Source organism: Phascolarctos cinereus, unplaced genomic scaffold (assembly GCF_003287225.1).
Source record: "Phascolarctos cinereus isolate Bilbo 61053 unplaced genomic scaffold, phaCin_HiC Scaffold_2;HRSCAF=192, whole genome shotgun sequence".
In the NCBI taxonomy this organism is placed as follows: domain Eukaryota; kingdom Metazoa; phylum Chordata; class Mammalia; order Diprotodontia; family Phascolarctidae; genus Phascolarctos; species Phascolarctos cinereus.
The window spans coordinates 89,451,135-89,474,687 of record NW_027555625.1 but is presented as its reverse complement, the minus strand read 5'-3'; the positions used below and the strand labels follow the sequence as shown (position 1 = coordinate 89,474,687).

Sequence of the window (23,553 nt, the reverse complement as noted above, 5' to 3'; positions counted from 1 at the left end):
AAATGCAAGACCCTTGGAATGATGAAAGATGCATTTTGTCTTAAGAAATGACATGGTGAGGTAAAAAGGCAAAAAGAAAAAAAAATATCAGAAGACCATTAGGAAAATGTAACATGTAAGAAATAGAGGCTGAGAAATGTGCAGCTGTTTTCCAGCTGTGTTAATGCCACCTTGACGTGTTGGGTTCCATGGCAGCTGGTGATGCCGTGGATAGAATGCTGGCCTAGAGTAAAGAAGACCTGAGTTCAAATCCAGCATCCCACTTAACTGGCTTTGTGATGTGATCACATCACTTAACCTCTATCTGCTCCAGTTTCTTCAAGTATAAAATGGGGAAAATAACATTACCTAGCCCCCAGGGTTGTTATGAGGATCCAGTGAGATAATAATTGTAAAGCATGTTATTAAAAGCACAATACCACATAGCAGGCACTGTATAGACTGATTTCCTTCCCCCCCTTCTCAAACCCAAAGAGTTCGAAAGCCGTTTCTTCATCTTTTCCCTGTTGTAATCTTTTGAAAGAGTAATGGCTCCTGTGTCCTGTTTACTGTGATGTTACCTAAATCACTTGTAGAAAGAGGAACAAAAGTGCAGGAGAGCTTGAGTAGTTGGTCTCTGAGGTATCCTGCACAGTTAACTAGCCACTGTTGTCTGTATGATAGTTCTAAGCTCAGTCCTCTGATCTTCAGTCTCCTCTTTTTTCTCATTTTATACCTTGCTGTCTTTCGTCTTTATGGAGTTTATCTCGCAGCAGTGCAGGACTGACCACTATGGTCTTTGTCCTACATATTCCATCAAGATCAGATGTCAATACCAAGGCCATTCTAATGGCAAGCTATCCCGTCTCCCTTTTTCCTATAGATCCTTTTCTTTTTGCCATTTTTCCACTGTGCTGGAGAACTAGGTGAGGAAATAATATGGTGAAGCAATTCTTGTATAGGTCTTTGAGATTTGCATTTAATTTACATTCTCTACTTAAAAAAAACTGAAGAGTCAGCAATCTTTCCTTTTTTCATTTTTGAGCTCTGCAGCCTTGGACGAATTGTTTTACTTCCAATTTCCATCTCTTAAATCAAGGAGTTGGATTAGATCAGTAAAAAGGGAATGTAGACTTTAAAAGTTTGATGAAGTAACTTTATTCTGACATGGTTTGACCAAAATGACCTATTGCAGGCTAGTGACAAGATACCACAGCCCCATAGACAGCATAATCTAGCCCTGAATGTCAGCCATGCCACAGTTACTCACAATCCATAAAATAGCAGTCTGTCGCTATAATTACCTACTTAATGTCACTTGTTCAACCTTAAGAGCAGTGATTTTTTCTTATGAATTAAAAACTCAATCTTTGTTTTTATTATACCTTTGCTATCTTTTAATGTGCTGTAGCTACAGTTGACCTTTAGTGATAGTTCTTTTAATTTTTTTTTTCCACAAGGTTATTTAACCCTTCTAGCCTCGTAATGGAACCCCCGCAATAATAGTAACAGCTACCTTTCAATGATGTAAATGAAGGCAACTTTCTTTTTTCCTTGTTAGAATTACTGGTTATAGCTCAGTTATACCCTTCTGAATATATAGGGTGGAGAAATGTTTTGTTTTGCTTTTTGCCAAAGTTCCAGTTGTTATGCAAATATACTTTCTGTGCATCACAATCAAAATTTCTCTAGGCTAAATTAAATTAATCATGAGAAAATAATAATGGAATTAAAGGAGCAGTGCATAATAAAAATTATAAAATTAGGAGTTTGATAAAAATTATTATTATACTAATAAAAGGACATTGTAGTTTAGGGTTTTTACTGTTGTGATGATATATTTACTCTTTATTAATGCAACCTTCTCTCTTTGAATGTTCAAGTTGTTTCCTCTTGCCTCTACTATCCCTCTCTTTTTATTTTTAAATAGATGCTGATTAGTAGTAGTAGATGACCATAGCCTGGTAATTTTTATTTTAAAAATAACATTCCATTTTCACAGTAGTTTCATGAGGAATTTCCCTATTCATTTTATGAAATAAAATTCTTAATTATTGTGTCTGTCTGTCTCTCTCCTCCCCCCCCCCTTTTTTAGGCTACATCCATTTCTTTCTGAAATATTTAACTTTTTAAAAAATTTATTTATATTATAAGCCAGAAAGTCAGCAACAAACATGAAATCATAAAATCTCTTACATACAGCTTGTTTTAAAAATTGGCATTAAATTTAATGTTATTACCAAAATTGCCCTGCTTGTCTTTGTCCCCTTTTGGACTTCTGTCTAATTAAGTGTATTTTTAAATGTTCCTTTGATGTTCTTTTCTATTTGGTATATCATTTTTGTTTTCCTTTGCTGTTTAGGCCCTGCAACCCTAGAAAATGCTCACTTCTTCCATTTTAATAAAATTATAGTCAAAACAAATGTGTTGTAAGGGTCGTGTCTGAAAATATCTCTGTCACCACATCACCTAGAGCCACCCTGTCTTTTTGAAACCATGTTTTGTCTTCAAACCATCTAAAGACATGGGTGCTTATTACATTGCTCAGAGTTCTTGATTCTTTTCAAAGATGTTTTCCTTTACATTTTAGTCACTGTAAATTGATCTTCTGATACTTTATTCTGTTTTACTTGTACTGTTTTCCTGGGTTTTGAAGAGACTGTGTTAAGGGAATTATTTTATGGCATTCATCCACTTTAAATGGGTATTAAGAAATTCTCAGTAGGGCCACTCCCATCCAGATCCTCCTTAGACCCCTCCTCCAGTCACCCCAAACTACTTGACTACTCCTAGATCCCTCCCACAGTCTTTCTGTATATAAGATCCATCTTGACTCTGTTAAGGTGCTCAGATTCTTATAAGCCAGCCAAGGGCTCAGATTCCTAAGATCTGGCCTGCTTACATCAGTGATACAAATGCTTAGATTCCTTAAGACTCTGGCCAGTATGACGGATGTTTTAATAAACCTTATCTTTGGCCAAAATAAAAATTTTCTCAGTAGGAAATGTTCTAGTGAACAAGTATATACGGAATCCTAATATTTAGTCATGTTATTGTTTGAAAAAATAAAAGTAACCCTATAGCACATTGTTTGTTCAAAATATACAAGGGGCTTGGATTAGATGGTCTCTCTTAAGAGCCTTTCCAGATCTAGATCTGTGGTGATGATGAAATGCTGCATTGCATCCTGGCAATGACCAGTATTCCTTGGGGTAAGGCCAATATTCATTATTGAGAATAGTACAAATTCTTCCATTAACTGTATTATGTTGTCTAAGCATAGCCCACAGGCAGATTTCCATCATTTGAAATACATGCTCTTCAACATTAGCTATGTCTTTCCGTGTAGGGTTATGAGAAAATATTCCAAATATTCCTTTCTCAGGATAGGTTCTATTTTCATCATTTTTGTAGATGAGTTTATATTAAGGAATGATCATTTCTTTGGTCTAACTGCTGAAAATGAACAGTAATGTAGATTTCCCTCCAAAAGACCAACATTTTGAATCATAAGTAAATAATTTTCAACAGTTTATATACCCTGATATGAATGCCTTTTTACATTGCCACTTTAAAATACTTTAAATGCTGCTATTTGGCCTTTATTTTTTAGGCTATATAACCAGTGTAATGCCTCAAAGACCATTGTATGTTATCCATACTATGAATTTTGTGCCAAAGCCTCAGCTTTGAGAGTCTGGGGAAAAAATGGGAGTGGGGAGCTAGAAGGGTTAAAGAAATTTACTATCTTAATAAATTACTATCTTAATTTATGAGACTAGAAAGAACTTGTACCTCAATGATATCTAAAGCAAATCTCTGGTTCTTTATAATCTTCCTTGTAGGTAAGGATACTGTACACAGAGTAAGAAGTTTTTAGTATTGGAATGATAAAAAAGCTTTTATAGTGGTGACTAATGTTTATTTAATCACAATAAAGATTGGAGAAAGTAAATCCTTTACTATATGCAATTTATGGACCCATGCTCGAGTTGTTGACTTGACTTAAAGGCTTTGACAGATGGGACAAAGGGAAAAAAGTCAAACTGAGCAATGCGTGCTTTGGGAGAGATTAAGAGGATTGGTTGGGGGAGTAAGAAAATCCTGCATTCATTGACTGCATTGGGGAACCTCAGAGGCTGAAAGTGACTGAGAGGATAGTCTTGTTGTGGTGTCTTTGGAGGATTTTCTTGGGATTGATGAGAATAATTTAGCAATGACCTTGCTTTCCCTACAATCCGCTCAGGCTTAGAAATTCAAGTTCATAGGCTGCTCAGTTGTTTGTCACAAGAACATCCATCATTGAGTTTTTATCTTGATTTTTGATATGGCAAATGGCAACAATTGCTTTTGCGCTTTTTTTTTTTGCCTGTGGAGATTTTTTAATCTGAAAATGAACCTTGTAAAGTTATCCCTGAGTATTAAGGCTGCCTGAATTTCATTAGAAATAGTATACTAAAAGCATAAAATTAGTGTATTTTTAAAAGCAAGTAGATTTTAGTGATCAAATATTTCTTTGCTCTTGAGCTAGAAAAGTTTTTTACCTTAAGCATAACACAAAATTGATATGTCTTTTCCATTTTGATGTGGCAGAGGCATTAGTACTACAGCATATTCAGCTTAAAAATTGTATGCATCTACATGACAGAAATTTGAAAATTTAATCAACCAAATGATATGGTGTTAGTTCATAATATGCTTTAGTTTATATTTAAAATATACAGTGCTGAAAATAAATGTTTCAGTTTTATTGCAGAAAGAATAGTTTTATATTTTATAATTATGGTGAACGTAAAATAAAAAGAGGAAAAAGTATCCAGCTTAGGATACAGCGGAACAATGCAGGGCATGCAGTTATTTTAGTCATCTAATATGTCAGCATTCAAGAATCTGAACCGATTGTTTAAAAAAAATCTTGTACTTGTTTCTTTTGTTGCTCATTTCCAACTTTGTCATCTGTCAGAATGCAAAAAAAAATTATCCTTCTATAACCATTGACAGGATAACACAAAAGCTGTCTCCAGGTCGATATTTTGCGGCAATATTTTTAACATACGAACAGTAGTTTTTATAATTTCACCTTGGTGCTCAACCATTTATTATCGTATCAGAAGCATGTCAGTAATTCCTTTCTAAATGTCTGCTTCTTTTAGTGCTCAGACCCACATCAAGGGCTTCACACTGAACGATGCTGCCAACAGCCTCCTCATCATAACGCAAGTTAGGCGGGATTATTTGAAAGGTATGTCACAATGCTTGACCTTTACGTCACATTAATGCCTCTGCAGATTTTTCTTGTAACGCCCTTCGAATACTTGGATAAAGGAGTCCATTTAGCAAATTACCTGCTTATCAAGAGCCTTTTGTGGTAGCTGAGAGACGTAAATTACTGTACATGCATTTATAATACAGCTTGAATATGAATGTACTTGTCATTTGACCACTTAGTCCAGTTTCCATTCCATTTAACACTAGATGGGTTTTCTTAAGATGAATCACAGCTCTTCAGACATGCAAAATTTGTACTCCAGAACGAGAGAAAGTACAGGCTTTCAAGCACGTTAAAATTCACAGCACAAGTCATTTTGCTTTGGAAATTAACATACTTTAGAGCATCTGAAACAATTCTTAGCACTTGTTTCTTGCGTATTGTGTTGATTGTGTGAGATATCAAATGAGTTAAATTGAGTGTTAAATGTGCATGATTGTGCACTAAATGATTATAATATTGATTTAAAAAACTTAATCTAATACTTTTTTAATAGTTCACAACACCAACAGTAATGTAGAGTGCTTGTCGCAGGGTTTAGGATTTTAAAATCAGTTTTATTAAGGGATCTTGGAAATGGTGGTTGGGTTATTGAACTTGTATTGAATCAAGATGGTGTCTTTTTTTATGGTACTGCTATTTTCTGTTTTTGCAGTGTAGTTTTGTTTAAAACTAATTAGGCTTTTTGCAAGGGGCTATGTTCTTCAAGACAAGTATCTCTTAATGGTATCCCTTTTTCTTCCTCCCAGCCACAGTGTTTGCAATTTGACAAAGCTGTGATTACTTATTTAGGTTAGAGATCTCCAAGGTTAGATGAAAAAGCTCCCGTTAACTGTTTTATTGCATTCTTGTATTTTTCTTTAGTAGTATTAAAATACTTTACCTATGAATTTTTACACAGTGACTTCAGACTCCTGTGTGAAATGCACATGCAGTCCAACTGTAGTGCTCAAAGGGAGAATGTAGTATATTAGCTATTCATGACTTCATTTCTATTTTTATATAAAGAGGCTCTTGAATTTCATTTGTACTTTTAGTTAAGTCCAAATTTGTTTAGAGATTAATTTTTTAAGTGGTTCAATGTTACCATCCTATCATTGATGCCCTTAAAGTCGTTTTCCCCAGTTCCAGCCTTAATCCTTCCTTAGCGCAGTCCAGGCTGGCTTTCATCTTTTTGCATGTCATTAGTAAGGAATATTGTATATTAAATGGTGTTGGGAAGATAGTTACAATTACAAATTTTTATTTTTAGAAGTATATGAGGTAGAGGACATGAACAGAGTAAACTTTATGTAAAGCTGATAATTTACATAGAATGTTAAATATTTCAAAAGCATCAAAAAATCAAAATGAGACTGTGTAGGCAAGTTCATTTTTGGTACACACCAGATGGCTACTTCTTTTGGCATGAAAACGAAAAACTAGAATACTTGAGCTTTAGGAAAGTTTTTATACAGAATCTGAACATGGATAAATTGTTTTAGCTGCCTCCTGGCTTTATAATTAGTATATGGTTAGCCATTAATTATACGCTGTCTTATATTTGACATTGTATCATGGATCATTGTCTTCTCCCTTGCTATCAACTATAAGCTCCTTGAGGTCAGGACCATGTCTTTCACTCCTGTACTTTTTTATGCTTCATTTTGCTCCTCTTTTTACCTCTGGCTAATATTATGGCACAGGGCTGAGCTGATAATTGGTGCTAGATACATACTTTCTTTTTGTTCTATTTTTAGATTATATCATTACTCATGAAGTAGATGTGGATCTAAAGAAACAGTGACATAAAATAAAGCTGGCTCAAATTAGGCAGCCGTCCTTCTCCCCCCTTGCTGCATTACCCCTACACTCATTGGCAGCCCCTGCTTCCACAGGCCATATGATTTACTGCTGTTGGCTATCAGCACCCTTTTGGATCTCCCTAAGTCAGCTCTTCTTTAACCCTTCCATGTCCCCATACCCCAGCCGCTGAAAGAAATGAAAACACTTTTGTCTTCTTCAGTAAAGGCCCTTATAACTGATTTGATGAGCCAATTTGATCCTCTAGTTAGAGAAATTTTTTAATGCCTGATAATAATTTAGTGCCCCTTGAAATACCAATTTTATTTTAACCAAGTACTTTCCTTGATTAATATGAGAGTTTGCTGGGAAAGGTGCCTTTGAGAAACATTTTTCCGAAAGTTGATGAAATCAGTGTAAATTGCTACTTCCAAGTTCACTCAAGGCTCACCATTGCTCAGAGTATGGCTTCATGTTTTATGAATTTTTGGGACAATAAGTAAAACTCCAACTGAAAATTGTAATTTCAATGAGGAAAAAGTATTTTACTTATTTGTTGGATTTAATAGTGGGCAGTGATATACTCAGAGTGATGGAGCCTATTCCTAGATTCCTTATGGCTTAGTGTTCTCTTTGATAAAGTTGCATAGGATATTCCACAAAAATGACGCTACTGCTTACAAAGTTACAATGAAAGCAAAGGAAAAGATTTTAGTCTAATTTGTTCACTTTAGTTTTCTATAATTTTGTTCTTTTCTAAGTAAAAAGTTTTTTATTAACTAGTAGACATAGGTATAAGGATTGAATACATCTTTCTTGCTATGTTTCTCAACGTGGAAATCTGCATAATTTACAGAAGTTTCAATGTGTTCCTTTGGTTCCTGCTGTTATCATTAATACTGATAGTATCACAGTTAATGAAGTTTAATAAAAATTGTTATTAGAAGTTTATAATAATCCTGTCTTTAATAACTTAATGGAATTAGAGTTTATGGGAAAATAGTGGGATTGGAAGAATTTGCATGTGGAGTCAAAAGTCCTACGTTCAAATACTGACTCTGCACTGAACAATTAAACTTTGCCCTGGAGTAGCTTATACATAACTCTCAGGGCCTGTTTCCCTAATGTGAGGGGGTAAAATTAAGTGATATTCAAGGGCCCTTCTGGCCCTGAAACCTGTGATTTCATAGGGGCTTTGGGAATTTTCACATTTGTGGCAGTATGGTACAGAATAGGCACTCAATGAAGGTTTATTGTATTGTTGGGTTTTCTATATTACTTATGTTTCTCTCTTGGACAAAAAACTTGGAATTTAATTCATACTTTTAACCTTTGCATTAGAATTTTATCTTATCTAACCATTTGGAGTTAAAAATTTAGAGGGACGAAAACTAGCTTATATTTCCCCTTGTCAGTAATGCATACTTTGTCCCAGTAAATCTCCATGTTTTTTTAAAGCTTTACAAAAAGTTTTCACAGTATAGGCAAGCTTTCAGAAATCCATAGTTGTTTACAATTTTTTAAAAAATATTTTAAAAGTAAGGCAGAATGCTTGAAAACACTGAGTTAATGAATTGTCCTCTGCTTTTTTTTCCGTTTCTTTTCTGTCTTAGATGCTTTGACTACATTAAAGACAGCCTTAGATTCTCATCAGGTACCTTCTTCAGTCTCAGTTACTCGCCTTGTTCAGGCTTTTGCTTCAAAGGGTGATAAAGAAAATATACAAGTAATCAAAAACATGGTAGATGACCTTCAAGATTCAATTGGTCTTTCACGCATGGTTTTTATCAATAATAATGCCTTTGCAGAAATAAAAAAGTAAGTATTTTCAAATATCAATTAATCTTTTATTGGAAATTGGTGAAGGAAATTACTGTTATCACTATAACTTTTCTTTTAAGTTTCATCCTTTTATTATTAATTGGGTCTAGCAACCCTGTAAGTTACATGAGATATTGATGCCTTGTAAGCAGTGATGAATTGAGGTTTGATGTACTTTTCTTATTTTTACTTCCACTATAAACAATGACAACCATTTGTATTTGAGGAACATACTTCCTAGGCCCTCATTCATGCATATGTTAAGCATATCCAGCTATTTTATTCATTGAAACATTTTGTTCTAAAATTGAGTAATTTGGCTGCACAGTTCTTTGCTGTGTCAAATAGCTCTTCAAGTTACTCTGAGAATTCAATAAGTACTTGAATTTTCATAAATCACAGCAAGAATACTTAATTTACATGTTTTTAAAAAATTATCTTTCATTTTAGAATTAAATGATAAAATTTAGGGCAGTTATTAAAATTAGGGTATGATAGCTTTTAAATAATGTTAATTTACCTCTAGTACCATATCTAGTTTTCATATGATACGGTATCACAATATGATTTGTATCATAAAAATAATTATGGGCCTGTGTATAATCAGACACGCACAAATTCTTACACTCACACATGTATTGTAAACTGGTATGTTTTTTCCTGCTCTTTACTGGAGAGTCTGAAAATATTTTTCTTTCAGGCTCCAAAACGCAACACTTTAATACTTCTCATATAATCTCATATTATTAAGTCACTTAAGAGAGGATGCATAACTCGTTGTGATAGGTCCAAAGGAAAAATAAGATGAGTTTCAGTAGTCCCTGTGCAGGCCAATTTAAATATTACCTAGACTGTGGTTTCATATTCATTTTAAAATGTAAGTTAATAAGAAATGTGGATGTTCTGGTAACTATTTAACCCTGAGATACCTTGTGGTTAATTACTGTTTGTGGTATGTTAATGCTATAAAATGCTTTTAAATTCAGCAGTATTACTAAAGATTTCTTTTATAAATAGAATATTAGACAAGTGACTTTTTCCTTTTACCTTGCCATAATTTGTTAAATATTTATGCAATTTAACATTAATTTTCATTTTTTTAAATCCTTTGTGCCAAAATGTATATTGACCTAACTGAATTTTAAGCCACTAAATTTTTAAAAAATGTTTTTGCAATAATTCATTTTTCTTACATATAAAGGGAAAATATTCTTAGCATTTTGATTATACCAGGTGGCATTTAGAGTCAAACCTTTATTGACTTCTGAACATGCAGTTCTTAGTGTGTTGAGGGTCTTAAAACCATTGTGAATTATTTTCATATTGTAGCATACCCCCTTATAGTTTACAGTATTTTGGATATGATAGTTAAACCTTCCAAAGAGATGAAAAATTAAAGGTTATTATTTATGAAACTATTTTGAGTTAAATCTTAATTGTTTACTTGAGTATTTCTATTCACATTGCCATTTCTGCATCCAAGACAGCGTTTTATAAAGACATCCATCACGTTTGCTTCCTTATATGTGATAGAGGTCAGAGTATGTTTTCAGAAGAAGTCTAGTTTATCACTGTTTATTCATCCACTCAGCAACCAAGAAAATGTACCGTGTTTCTATCCTTTTTTACTGTCCATGATGTAATAGCAATGTGGTTTTTATGTCCTCTTTTCATTGTTTGTATGATGTTACCAACTAAGTCAGCAAAACTTGTCCTTACCAGCAACAACCCAGATGCCGCAGTCGAGTTTCTTGAGCCTTTATTTACTTCTGGGCCTCTGAGCGCTGATAAGCAGCAGTCAAGCATTGCCTATTTGTTCAGAAAAGTGCTAGAAGAGAAGTTGGAACTGGCTACTGAGAAGTGTAAGTGAATTGCATTGTGGCGTGCTAAACTTATAAAAATGACTCTCTGATGATTCTGATGGAAACTTTTCCTTCCTGTGTTTCAGTGAGTATCATGGCAGAGAGACTGGCCAATCAGTTTGCGATTTACAGGCCCGTCACAGATCTGTTTCTCGAGTACATATATTCAGGCAGGGTGGATGATGCAAAAGCTCTGCTGCAGGTAATAGCATACCAGAGGTGAGGCAGTCCTGCTTTTAGTTTGTCCTGGGGAAATGAAGAGGGTGTATAGAGAGCAGAGCCTGTGGGGGGGGGGTCTGATGCTAGGGCACAACAGTTGCTGTCTGTGCCCTGGTAGCACAGCCCTGGATGAGAAGCCGGAGTCCTACACTGCGAAGGTGAAAAGGGGCCTCACTGCGTGAGAGAAGAGAGGCTGGCTCTCAGGCACTTAGAAATGTCCCAAGACAAGGAAGGAACACTAGCATTTTCCAGAAATCCTGTGTGAGACCAGTTCCTTGGGGCCTTTGTTCGTTTTGTTAAAAATACTTTAACACGAGATCACATTTCTTACCTTAATTTTACTAATGTTCTAAATACTGTGCATCGCTATAGCAACACAGTTTGCAAACAAAAAGTAGGAAATGTTTGCTTTTCATGTAGAGCCTCTCACTTGAATCCGCAAACATTCTCGACGCTTTATTCAAGGTTTTTATTAAGAGTTGAATTTGCTTTCTGTTCACTTGTGTGTCACAGACACATTAAATGACAAATGCAGGTCTCTGTGGCCCAGAGTCTCGGTTAAATTAGCAATCTTCAGGGAATGAGACAACCGCATTCATGCCATTTTAACAGCGCTAAATATAAAGCGGCACCAAGTGCAGAGTGAACTGTGGGTGATAAGAGCTGCCACCGGCAGTGTACACAAACAGGCACAGACGGGGAGTCTCTTCCCAGCAGGTGGCAGTCAAACAGTCACGGGGATGCCGGGGATTGCTGTGTTTGTGTAGACTCCCTGTGTCAAAGTGAGGCCTGTTACCAATTTCTCATAGTAAATACAACTCTGTTCACTTAGGCTTTTGCCAGCTGCTAAGAGTCTTAAGTATGAAAAAAGGAAGGCAACCCTTGCCCACCCATTGGAGCTTTTTTGCGATCTTTAAGGCCATTTGGCTGTTAAGCAGAAGGAAGGCAGGAAAGGGACAATTTCTAGATATGATAAACAGTATGCCTTTTGTAATAGAACAAACAGGCCCATTTCTGTGCTTAAGTGAGAAACTTTTTCTGATTTTTTTTAAGAATGAATTTCTTTTTATTAAAATCAGTAATCTTAGAATCTTTTTCATTTTATGTTTTTCATGTTAATTGATAAATAATGTGTCTTTAAGTGAAAGTATCATTACATTTTATGTCAAGTCCTGCATAAATTATAAGGTGATATGACACGTTTATAGTTGTTGGCTCTGATGATAGCATCATGTTAGGCTGAACCTGTATGAACTATCCGTCTGCTTTCATTTAATCTCTGAACTGTTTTGGGGTAATATTCTTTTGTGAAGATGGGGCTGCACAGGCCTTCTGTAAGCCTATTATAACCCTTGAATCTTGAAGGACTGTTGTTTGTCTCAAGTGCCCCAGGATGACTATCCCCAGCATCACTGCCAGTTCTGCCAAGTGCTGCCTGAGCTCACAACAGCCTCAGGGAGGGCATGGTTCCCACAAGGCATTGCCCACCCTACATCAGGACCCTTTAACGGTGTCTGCCCCTTGAGTAGAATGAAACTTCAGATGATAAACCTTCTCTACAGAACCCTTTACCACTTTGTCAGACAGAGGATGGCCCACCGTAGGTCATTCTCGGATCATGGAAGGAAGAATACCTTATTCAACTGTGCTGAAAACTGCCACTTATACTGTACATATTCTGTATGCCCACGAAACTGTTTTTTATACTGTCCCATTTCACATTGACAGTGTAAAGCTTGTAAAAAGCAATGTGCTTTTAAAAACTTATGAGAATGACATCTATGATGAGTGTAAACTAAAATATTTTCTTGCCATATTTGATTTTACTATAGCTTCAGAGAGGGGATAGACACTTGATTTATCTGGTCTGTCACATAAACTTTTTTTTTTGAGTTTAACTTTTGTCTCTTTCTCAAGCACTGGCTGTCTGTTGCAATGAAAGCCTTTTATAAAATAGAGAGATTGAAATCAGTCCTTTTGTATGCATAAGTGTAGGTAATTATACTTTAAAGAGAACTTGCTTTGTACATTTTAATTTTTATAAAGAAACGAGCAGTTATCTCCCTGACACCTTATTAAATGTATAATTAACCTTATGATCCCTAGCTCACTTGTGAATGCTTGGCAGTATAATTGGAGAGGAATAGTGTTTCTTTTTTCTCTTTCTTTCCAGTCCTTAAACCTTATTCTGTGAATGTTGAAGCATTAGTTTAATTTTTTTCTGTTCTTTTTAAACAAACTTTATACTTGCAGTGCCAAGGACATCATTTACAAAACCTTGGCATGGGTTGTACTTGTTTTCTTTTAAAAAATAAATGATCAGCTATTAGGCCTTACTGGTAGTAATAATATATTTCTGTATTATTTTGAACTTTCTTAATTGGAGATATTCACCTTAGTCTGCTTGTTGATGAAGAACCTGCCCTTACTGAATCCTGTTTTAATTTTTCTCTTCCCTTTTTAAGAGGTGTGGTGCAATAGCTGAACAAACTCCAATCCTTTTGGGATTTTTTCTTAAGAATTCTAAGATCCAAGGACAGGTAATATGCTTTACAGGTTACCACCTCTATAGCTTTATTGTGATTGTTAAAATCAAGTTTGGATATGTCGAGTTGTAAATTATTGCTTGTCTGTTATAGATGCAAGGGCCTTTCCTAAAAGTACTTTTGTTCTAAAATGTCTTTCTATAAAATTAAAATTTCTGATTGACATTAAGAAAGTCTATGAAATAGGAAACGCAATGAGAAGATCCCTAATATCTTGGGAGGAGAGAAAAGGAACGTGTTTTTTTCAAGCTCATGAAAATTTTTCTTTCTTTTTTTTTCCCATTTAATAGAAACTGTTCTTTAGTACCCTTTTATTTTCTAGGGTATTCCTTTGAGTCCATCTCTGTAGTTGTATTAGCAGCGTAGTGCAATTCTGCCCATTGAGTTTTTTGCTTTTATGGCTATAGATTGAGCTCTAAGAAATAGCCGATGAAAATGTACCATTTATGTTGTCATCACTGTGGTGAAGCTATTGACAGGAGCTAAGAAGGGTAAAAATAGTGAATTATGACTATTTGGTGTTACCAATTATGGTCAAAGCACCTGTGTTCAAATGCCAACTTAACAGTGGCTACCTTTGTAATTTTGGGCAAATCTCTTAACCTCCATGGGCTTCAGTTTCCTTAGCTGTGAAGTGAGAAGTTGGGTTAGGATCCTGAACGTCTTTTCTCCCGATAGATCTATGATGCTAGGAAGCCATCAGTTTAATTTGGTTACACGTCGTTGTGATCCCAACTTAGCCATAGGTGACTGTAAAAACTTCAAACACCCTGAAGACCTAGCGCCTACAGTCTTGTTACTATACAATGAGCATTGAAAACCATTGTCTGCTCATACTTGGATTGAGTACATTGTATGATTTCAGCCTGACTTGACAATAATAACATTTTGTTTATGTGGTAAAGAAAAAAATGTCCTTCATATTGCCACAAGGCAAGTTCCTCTCATTATCCTAAAAGAAGCATTTGAAAGCTTGTGGCATATGTGTGAAAATGTAAACTGTATGGGACTTTGATCATCGTTGTTATTTCTTTCTTAGGAAAATGACCAAATTGAGTTTAAAATATAATAAATTTAAGACACATGTATCCATTGTACTACTCACAGTATCCCTCCATCGTGCTATTTTGAAAAACCCCTACTGTCCTGTTAGTAAGAGATGAGACAGAAGATATATAGTGACTTAATACATCCTCTGAAAACAGTTCTCTCCCCCCCCCCCCGGGAGTAGCATGGAGATATAGGAAACCATGGAGAGGGCCTGGGCCAGAAAGGGCTACCTGGGCCAAATAAAGGAAATTGCTTTAAGTGGCCTGTACACATTTTCTGCTGTGATTGAGTACGTGCATCTTTAAGCCATTATTGTTGTCCGTTGTAGAGATGGGGAAAGGGCACAAAACTTTAAAAAGCACATAGCTACTATTATTTGCTCAACCACATTGGGATAGATGCTTGGAAGTATTTTTTGGTTACCTACTAAAACTTGGCAGGACATTTGTAAAATAGTACAATCTAAAAATAAAATGAAAAACAGTGAAATAGATAGATAGATAGATAGATAGATAGATGTAGATATATAACTGAGTTCACATTTCATCTAAATGTTTTAGGCATTGCCCTTCCTGCTCTGTAACTGTTTAACCAAATTCCAATAGGAGCAGAGATTTAGAACTAGAATGACACTAGATGTTATATAATCTAGCCCAGTGTTGGTTGATAAACCAAATTCACCTGTCTCGTGTATGAAAGCACGTCAGACCTTGAACTTTTGAAGAACTCTTCAAAAACTCAACAATGTATCTGGGTCTCCTGACTCTGCTGTAGTGTCACCACCTTAAGTGTTCAGCATGTCTCACTTTGCAGACATGTAATCCAAGGCTTAGTGAGTCTAAGTGACTTGTCCAAGGTCATACAGGTAGATCCCACATAAATAAGGGCAGGATTTAGATCCATATCCTTCACCTTTTCCACACAGCACACTGCACTCACTTTTAAAAACTGAACTTAAACTGAATTTAAACAGTTTTAATGTTTGGAAAATAATGAAATCTAGTATATATGTAAATGTAGCTGAATTAGCATAGTTAGCATTGAGTTTTTTTTTAATGATAGTTCCTTTTTTTTCCTTCCTTCATGATTGAATCTGCTTGTAATACTAAAATAGAAAAGAGGAAGTAGCCTTCCAGTTGAGTTGTCTATTCCATTGTATTTATTACCAGAAAGACTTTCTGAAATAATGGGCAGATGTCAGTGTTTTATGATTTTTATTTTTTAATTTTATGATTCTTTATTTTGAATTTGTGGTAATAGATTTGTTATGTATTTTGATTTTCTAGTCACCTATTCTCAAGTCTTTATTAGAAGTGATTCCTGAGTTAACTGCATGTCTTGAAGTATATGGTTTCCTCATGAGAAGCTATGGTAATGTACTGCAATTCACATGGGGTATATAAGGTGTTTGTTATATATATTCATTTTTTGGTTTTCCAGTTTTATTTTGTGATTTGGGGTCTGTTTCCAGTATTTAGAAGTTGTGTAATCCCTAGAAGAAGACCACCTTGGCTCCAAGGCTTTTGCTGAGCCCAGTTTTCTTCTTGGTACCCAGTGCCAATCCCATCTTCCTCAGGATCCTTCAGAGTAGAATGTGGCATGAAATGGGACAACTTGAATCAAAGCATATTGCTGCCATGCCAAATAGCCCATTATTCTGCTTCTCACTTGCCTTGCTCGTCCACTATGAAATAAGAGCTGCCTTTCAATTAATGAATGCCACTCACCATTAATGCTGTTCTAAAACTCAGAATTCCTGTATCATCCTTCCTGGTGCGGAAGGAAAGCTAGTCTAGCTGATGGGACGTGTCTGCATCTCCCTTCAGAGCTTGGTTTGGTACAGATACGCTCTCCTGCTTGATTGTTCTCCATAAATAAGAAATTACTGTATACACTTCAAAAACCAGAAGATTAAATGCAATCTCAGTGTCGTATATCTAAGTGGTTGTTGCTTTTTTTGGTTTTTTTGTTCTGCCTAGTGCATGCCTCTGAAAATACATTTCCTGCTGGGGCTGCTAACAAACGTCAGGGATTCCAGGCATCAAGGAGGCATCCTTGTGCCAAGGAGCACATTCTCATGCACTAGTGACAAGGAATGAATGGCTGGCTTGTCGGTGTTACTTTTTTTACATTTCATCCAAATGTTTTAATGTCATAGAGAGAAGGTACTATACTTTCTGCTTCTAAACCAAGTCCATGACCATAGGAGGATAGATTTAGAGCTAGTAGGAGCCTCTGATCACATAGTTGGTCCCCTGTAATGGTGCAGTCCAGGTGAAGGGTGATTTGTGTTATTTTTTATGAGGAAAGAGAGGAAACAGCAGACATGGTAAGGAGGTTGTAAAGCCAGCTCTTGGGTTTTTTGTGTTTGAAGAAGGAGATCATTGTCATGAATGCTTCAGAATGGATGATTCCAGAGTCATTCACCTTCAGTGTTTGTACAGTGTGTTTGTAGCCTTATGTTTCAGTATAAGATAGGAAACAATTATGATCCTAGATTTTGAGGTGGAAGAGACCAAATGGAATCTCTAGTCCAGGGGGTGAGGAACTGCAGCCTCAAGGCCACATGTGGCCCTCTAGGTTCTCAAGTGTAGTCCTTTGAATGAATCTAAACTTCATGGAATAAATCGTCTTAATAAAAAGATTTGTTTTGTAAAACTTGTTCAGTCAAAAGGCCACACCCAAGGATCTAGAAGGCCATAGGTTTCCTACCCCTGCTCTAGTTGGATACCCTCATTTTGCAGATGAAAAGAAACCTGAGGCCCTAGAGAAGCCACACAGCTAGTAAGTGATAGACAAGATTTAATGCCTGTCTTTACTGTGTACTCGTGGAGAGCCAAGATGAGTATCAGACATGGCCCACATCTATGCGGATCTTATAAGTGAGGAAGACTAATACATGAGAAATATCAAACAGTGCGGTGAAGGATAAGTTCCCAAATTGTTTGGTCTGTATTGTAGCATTGTACAAACCCAGGGGATCAGGAGACCGGTGAAGGCTAACGTAGTCAGGGAAAGCAGTGTTTGAACTTTGAAGGGGAATGGCTGGGGTCTGGTTTGTGGAAGGTTGAGGGGTTATTCCAGATGATCCAAGATTTGCCCTCTCTTACTTCCCAAAGAGCCTGGAGTTCTGTGGGGAGGGAGATGAGTTACGTGCCTGTGTAGCAGAAGGCATCTTTGCAGTGAATAGAGGCAGATGAAGACAAAGCAAAACAGAGTCTATCCTTGTAGAGAACTTGAAATTGGAGCCACTTCCTACTTGGGTACTAGGTTACAGATCTGGCCTTCATGGCCAGGCTGCAGACACATAAGGGATCTGTGTTGTTTCTCTCTGACTATTTAAACAACAGCTTGTAAGTCATAATTCTGTGTTTCGTTGTTCTTGTTTGTTTGTGTGTTTGTTTGGGGCGAGGGGTTATATTTAAGCACACTGTTCATTTATCACTTTTAGGATGAGGAGGGTTCAATAATGAACTAAAAAAAATTAAGAGTTGGGTTTCTAGGAACTGTTTAGTCTTGGTGTTTCTCTTGTTCAGGCTCCCATCCTTGACCAAGCACATATACAGCCATGCTTAAAAGCATGTACATTGTATGGAGGAACAATACATTGTAGTTTGGGTGTAGCATTGGTCTTTGATCCATCTTCCTGCTGGAATGGCTTTTCTGTGGCCCACTTGGTTTTTGAATGGATATTTCCAAATTCCTTAGAAGCCTAACCTAAGAAATTTTAGTTTCACATTTCTACTGTATGTGCACAAATGGATCCCAAATTGCTTTTCCTACTGCACATGATGCTTGGGGAAGGAAAAAAGAAATAGAAGCATGTTCAAGAAAAGAGGTCTCCCTTTGATAATTTCCTTATCTTATTATAAAATATTGGAATTGGCCTAGCCAGCCATGGAGGTCCTCTCTAGGGCTAGATCTGTGATTCTGTGAAAATATAATACACCACAAGTGTTTGTAGTGGCTCATTATAGAGATTTAATAAACTTTTTTATATCCCTTATTAATAGCCTTTATTTAAAAGTAAACATCTGTATACTCTTTATGAGAAAGGGAATGTGGCAGTGAGAACCAGCTAGGGCTTTTGTGGATGGTATTCCCAGTGAGAACATTTCCCTGATCAGTGCAGAAAAGCCACTGTGCTAGTCCTCTGGGGCACAGAGAGGTTGCCAAGGACCACTGAGTTTCAGTCGGTCAATAAGCATTTAGTAAGTAGGGCCAAGCACTACACTGAAGAGAAAAGGCAGAGACAGCCCCTGCCTTCAAAGCACTTACATTCTAACGAGAGAAACCTGGTAAAGTAAAGAGGCACAGATATGACAGCTCACAGAGTGGAAAGTTCCTGAATAGCCAGGACCTCTCTCTGTCCTCTTTTCCTTTCCATGAGAGCCTTTCTCTCATGTTCCATGCATGTAAGACTGTTGTTATTATTATTATCATACAAAAGACCTTCAGGTGTAGTATATTTGTTTTAATTTCTTCATGAGACTGACCTGTTCTAAATGAAATGGGTAGTATGTTGTGTGTTTGTGTTAAGTGGTAGTTTTGATTCAAAATCTTTTGAAAAATGTTAAGCATCTATTCATTTATTTGTGAAGATTTTCATTAGTCATTTTTTAAGCACTTCAAGTTTCCTATTGATAATTTTTTTTTTCTTCAGGATTGGATGGAGATGTAGCTTCTGCAAGAGCCCTATATGAAGAAATGAAAGCGAAGAATATAAAAATGGACAACATATTTCTAAAACATTATGCTGCTTTGTTGAAGAATGCTGGTGAGCCTGTCCCTTTCACTGAACCCCCTGTGAGTATTTCCTAATTAAGGAAAAATACCTCTACAGATTTATAAATGTACTGTATTAATAAAAAAAAATCAAATACTTAATTACATAAGGATTAGATCTCTGTGAAGAGCTCTCAGTGGAACTGGTATTTAAGATATTGAGTGTTACAGGCACTGTATAATCTTGCATTGGATTTGACTTGTGGGAGAAGAAAACCTTCTGGGGCTTATTGTGTTTAAAATACGAGATTTTTATCAGTTATGCATCTGTAGGTGTTAGTTTATCATAGGTTATGTTGTTGGTAATTACTTGTTTGATTGTAAATATGAATTGTTTGAAATTTTTTTAATGAGAGCAATTTCCCTAGGTGGAGGGAATGTTAGAACAGACTTAAGCATCTCTTCTTCTTGGGCCTAAGTCTGAGGGTGAACATCACTTTCACAGTGGAAGGATACCTTCCTGATTCCCTCCATACAGCCCCAGTTGACAGGGCACCCTCTCTGTTAGCGAAAGCTTAGAGTTGGGAAAGAGGTAGTGAGAGCTTCAGTTGGCCAAGGGATCAGTGACCAAAAATCTGCTCCCTTTTCCCCTTCTCTGTTGACCAGAACAGATTGAATTTCAGGGAGGTTTTCCAGTATTTTCTATACCTAGGTACTCTTAGCTCACTAGCTTGCTCACTCGCTCGCTCCCCCCAAGAGAGAGAGTGTGTGTATGAACACACACAAAATGTTATATGTGCAAGTACCTCATATCATTTGAGGAGTAAAATTAAAAACATACTAAATAAGATTAGTATCCTTGTATTGCTATGCGCGCGCGCACACACACACACACACACACACACACACACACACACACACACACACACAGATTACCCTTTCTTCTCCTTTCTCTTTCTCAAATACCTGCCTACCTACTTACCACCTAATCCTGGCACCACCCGGATGAGGTGGGAATGGTGGTACCCTGGTACATGGGTGCCTCCCTTCCCTGGCCGGGCTGCCCTTATTGGGGGGCAGGAATCCCCTCAATTATCAGAATTACCCTTATGATTCAGACTTAATAATTGTGCTGATCAGGCTTGGACAGTGAAAGAACAACTGAACATAGTAAGATAATAATGAAACTTCAAAGTTGGTGGTAACTCATGGCCCCGAGGGTCTTAACGACTGAATTGCCAGTTATCAGGCTTGGTTTTAAAATTTAGCTGTTCATCCCCTTTGGGATTTTGTGATCTTTTCATTTTCCCCCTTTGCTTAACAGGAAAGCTTCAAATTCTACATAGAGCAGTTGAAGAAAGAAGAGATACAAGCTCCTTCATGAGGTGGTGGGATTACACATTGCTGAGCTTTTATTAATTCTGTCACAGAAACATTGTTTTAAAATGTTTGTCAGGGAAAAAAATGGGAAACTAATTTTGTGAATGTACTTTTATTTACTGAATCTAGCATGGGTTCAACATGTGTCAATTGTATTAATAATAAATTCAACATGTTTAACTCCATTCTTTTTCTTTATTAACTGTTGGTTTCAACGAATGGTTATTGCAGCATTTTCTCTGAAGCTTCTCTAAAACTGAAAGATCTTTAGTCTTCAGAAATTTGACTATTAACAACTCCGACCTTGCTTTCAACCTACATTTCACGAAAACATGAATTCCTTTAAATAATCAGTCCTTTCTACCATGCCCCCATCACCCTCAATTGACAAAAAATAAATATATAATAAAGCAAAATAAACACTTTCATCATAAACATGCATAGTTCAGCAGAACAGATTTCCACATTGGCCATAGCCGGAAAAGCACATCTCATTGCATCTTGAGATCATCCCTTCTCTGGAAGGAGACGAGGTTTCTTTCATCTTCTAAACTCATTGGGGTTGATCAGTTTCTAAAGTCTTTTAAAGTTGTTTTGTTCTGTAATATGATTGTCATCATTTCTGTTGTTACCAGTTCTGCTCATTTTGTAGTTCCTATACGTTTTCCCAGTTTGCTGTGAATCTGTATTTTGACATTTCTTATGGCACCTATTTTCTTAAGAAGGAATATCTTAAGGAAGGAAAAGGAAGGGAAGGGGAATAAAGATTTATTTAGTCCCTTTTGAGTGCTAGAGGCTTTAAAAATATTATTTCCTTTGCTCCTTATAACAACCCTGCAAGGTATAGGTGCTATTATCTCCATTTTACAGCTGAGGAAACTAAGGCAGATCAGTTAAGTGACTTGTCCAGGATCACACATCTAGCAAGTGTTGGAGGATGGATTTGAACTGAGTCTTGCTAACTGCAGGCCAAGCCTTCTATCCTCTGTGCTGCCAGATGATGCCTCATTCACAAAAGATAGTATTTGACTAGATGATTTGTAGATGATGTCTGTGTTCTTTGTTTGTTTGGGTGTCCTGGCTTTTATTCCAGAACAATATAGATCTCTCATAATTGTTCTTTGTTTCCCTTTGGGACTGAAGTAAAAAGTTTGGTTGCATGAGCCACACATGAAAATAATCATAATGATACCTTATGGGTTCACACAGACCTCAAAACCAGCTGCAAACCTACAGTCCTCTAAGACTTTCTTTGATCCACAGGACACACTAGTGTTTGGTGTGCCTACAGGCATTAATAGCTTTCTTTTCCAGATGAGGAAGCTGAGGCCCGGAAGGTCATGGCAGAACAAAGCCTCCTTTCCCCCCATGCAGAGGTTCCCCGGGCAGTCCCAGCTCTCCACCATCACGCCAGGCAGTCTCCCTGTTTTGTAGTCACTCTTTATGACTGACCAGTACCCACTTTTCACGTATTTCCACGTAGAGGAAGAAATCACTGTTTATGTATTGGTTGGATTTTAATGTTAAAAGTCTTTCCTGAGTTTGATCCCTTGACCAATAATAGAATAAAAACAATTCATCGTCTATATTGTAGGAAGTTAATTGCAAAAAAGTTGAGAATGTTTTTTCTCTTAGCTTACTCCTTTTAGTGATTTCTCTTTTGGGGAGATTCTTGTCATTTTAATTCTTTTTCCCCATGGGTTTAGTAATTGACCTCTGTTTTTGTTTCATCTGGTTATCCCAAGAATTCAGATTTGTGATGGGGGAGAAAAGAAATGTTTTTCAGGCTTTTCATTGTGCATTAGGTAAACTTGGTACCTACAGATTGAAGGGGAGAAGAGGGGCTTTGCATTCCTCTGAGGCTAGGGCCTGATTTCCTAAGGTAGGATCAGCCAACGTTCACCCATTTGGACAACAGTTGTTATTTGACTGTGCTCTTTGGAGAGATGTAATCATAGAGAATTGTGGGATGGGCTGGACCCCAGAGGGAGTGCCTGGCAATGGTATGATTCATGCATATCCCCTGAGTGTCCAGTCCTTTCAGTTTTGTAGCAACGTAATGACACTATTGTATAGTTTCCCCTGAAAAGTCAGTTGTGGTTTGGGCTTTTTTGAGGGGGAGGGGGTTAATTATAGTACTTTGTGTCATAGAGGTATTAAGTTCCCATAAATTCTCCAATTGCATGCTAGTAGCTAAGCTAGAATAAATTTAAATTTAAGATTCCAGAAAAATGTAAAATATCTTCACAAAGTACATTTCAAAGTGAATTTTCTGAGCTAAGTTTTAGGAAAAGGCAAAAATATTCATGTAGAACAGCATTGTGTCAGGATAAGCTTTGGGTTAGGAGAGTGCTTTCAAAGTAATTGTGGATTCTTGTATTGGAGCTTAAGGAGAATTTCCCCCTGTTAATATTGTGAGTAAATAGTGCATATCAAAAACCAAGGAGTAACTTTATTTTTGTTTTACCCGTTATGGGGGAAGTATTTGCTAAGAGCCCATTTATGTATTAACATAACCCTCAACAAAAGAATCTGAGCTTAAGACCAGTCACTACAGGACTGAGGTCTACTGTGTTGTTCCTTTTCTGGTGATTTTGATGCAAAGAGGGAAATTATTTTAAAGACATCAAAATGCTTTCAGAGCATTCAGGTCTGAGAGGAGGAAACAAAAATCCCCCAAGTTATATTTAGATGGAGAAGATGAGCTTACTGAATCTTATGATTTAGTTAAAATTAGGAGGTTCTTAGCTATCATATACAACAATCCTGTATATCAGGAAGAATAAAGTAGACATTTATACTTTAAAAGCACCCTCAATGCACTGATCGTATTTATGAACGTTACACCATTGGATGCTAACCCATCTTTGGGTAGAGATGGGTGAGTTCAGAATACCATTTATATCAGTGTCCAAAACAA

The 23,553-nt window shown here is 36.6% G+C and overlaps 1 protein-coding gene across 2 annotated transcripts in view; it reads left to right on the top strand.

Annotated features, from left to right (window-relative positions):
* Nucleotides 1-20,818, top strand: part of LRPPRC (leucine rich pentatricopeptide repeat containing) — a 112,765-nt gene extending 91,947 nt beyond the window's left edge. For both annotated transcript variants that reach the window (XM_021001242.2, XM_021001243.1), the window contains exons 31-38: nucleotides 5,133-5,221; nucleotides 8,644-8,848; nucleotides 10,574-10,713; nucleotides 10,800-10,915; nucleotides 13,398-13,472; nucleotides 15,815-15,899; nucleotides 19,192-19,334; nucleotides 20,578-20,818. In XM_021001242.2, the coding sequence (XP_020856901.1) occupies nucleotides 5,133-5,221; nucleotides 8,644-8,848; nucleotides 10,574-10,713; nucleotides 10,800-10,915; nucleotides 13,398-13,472; nucleotides 15,815-15,899; nucleotides 19,192-19,334; nucleotides 20,578-20,637 (913 nt within the window). In that variant the 3' untranslated portion in view covers nucleotides 20,638-20,818. The remainder of the gene's footprint in view (nucleotides 1-5,132; nucleotides 5,222-8,643; nucleotides 8,849-10,573; nucleotides 10,714-10,799; nucleotides 10,916-13,397; nucleotides 13,473-15,814; nucleotides 15,900-19,191; nucleotides 19,335-20,577) is intronic.
* The last annotated feature ends 2,735 nt before the right edge of the window (nucleotides 20,819-23,553 follow it).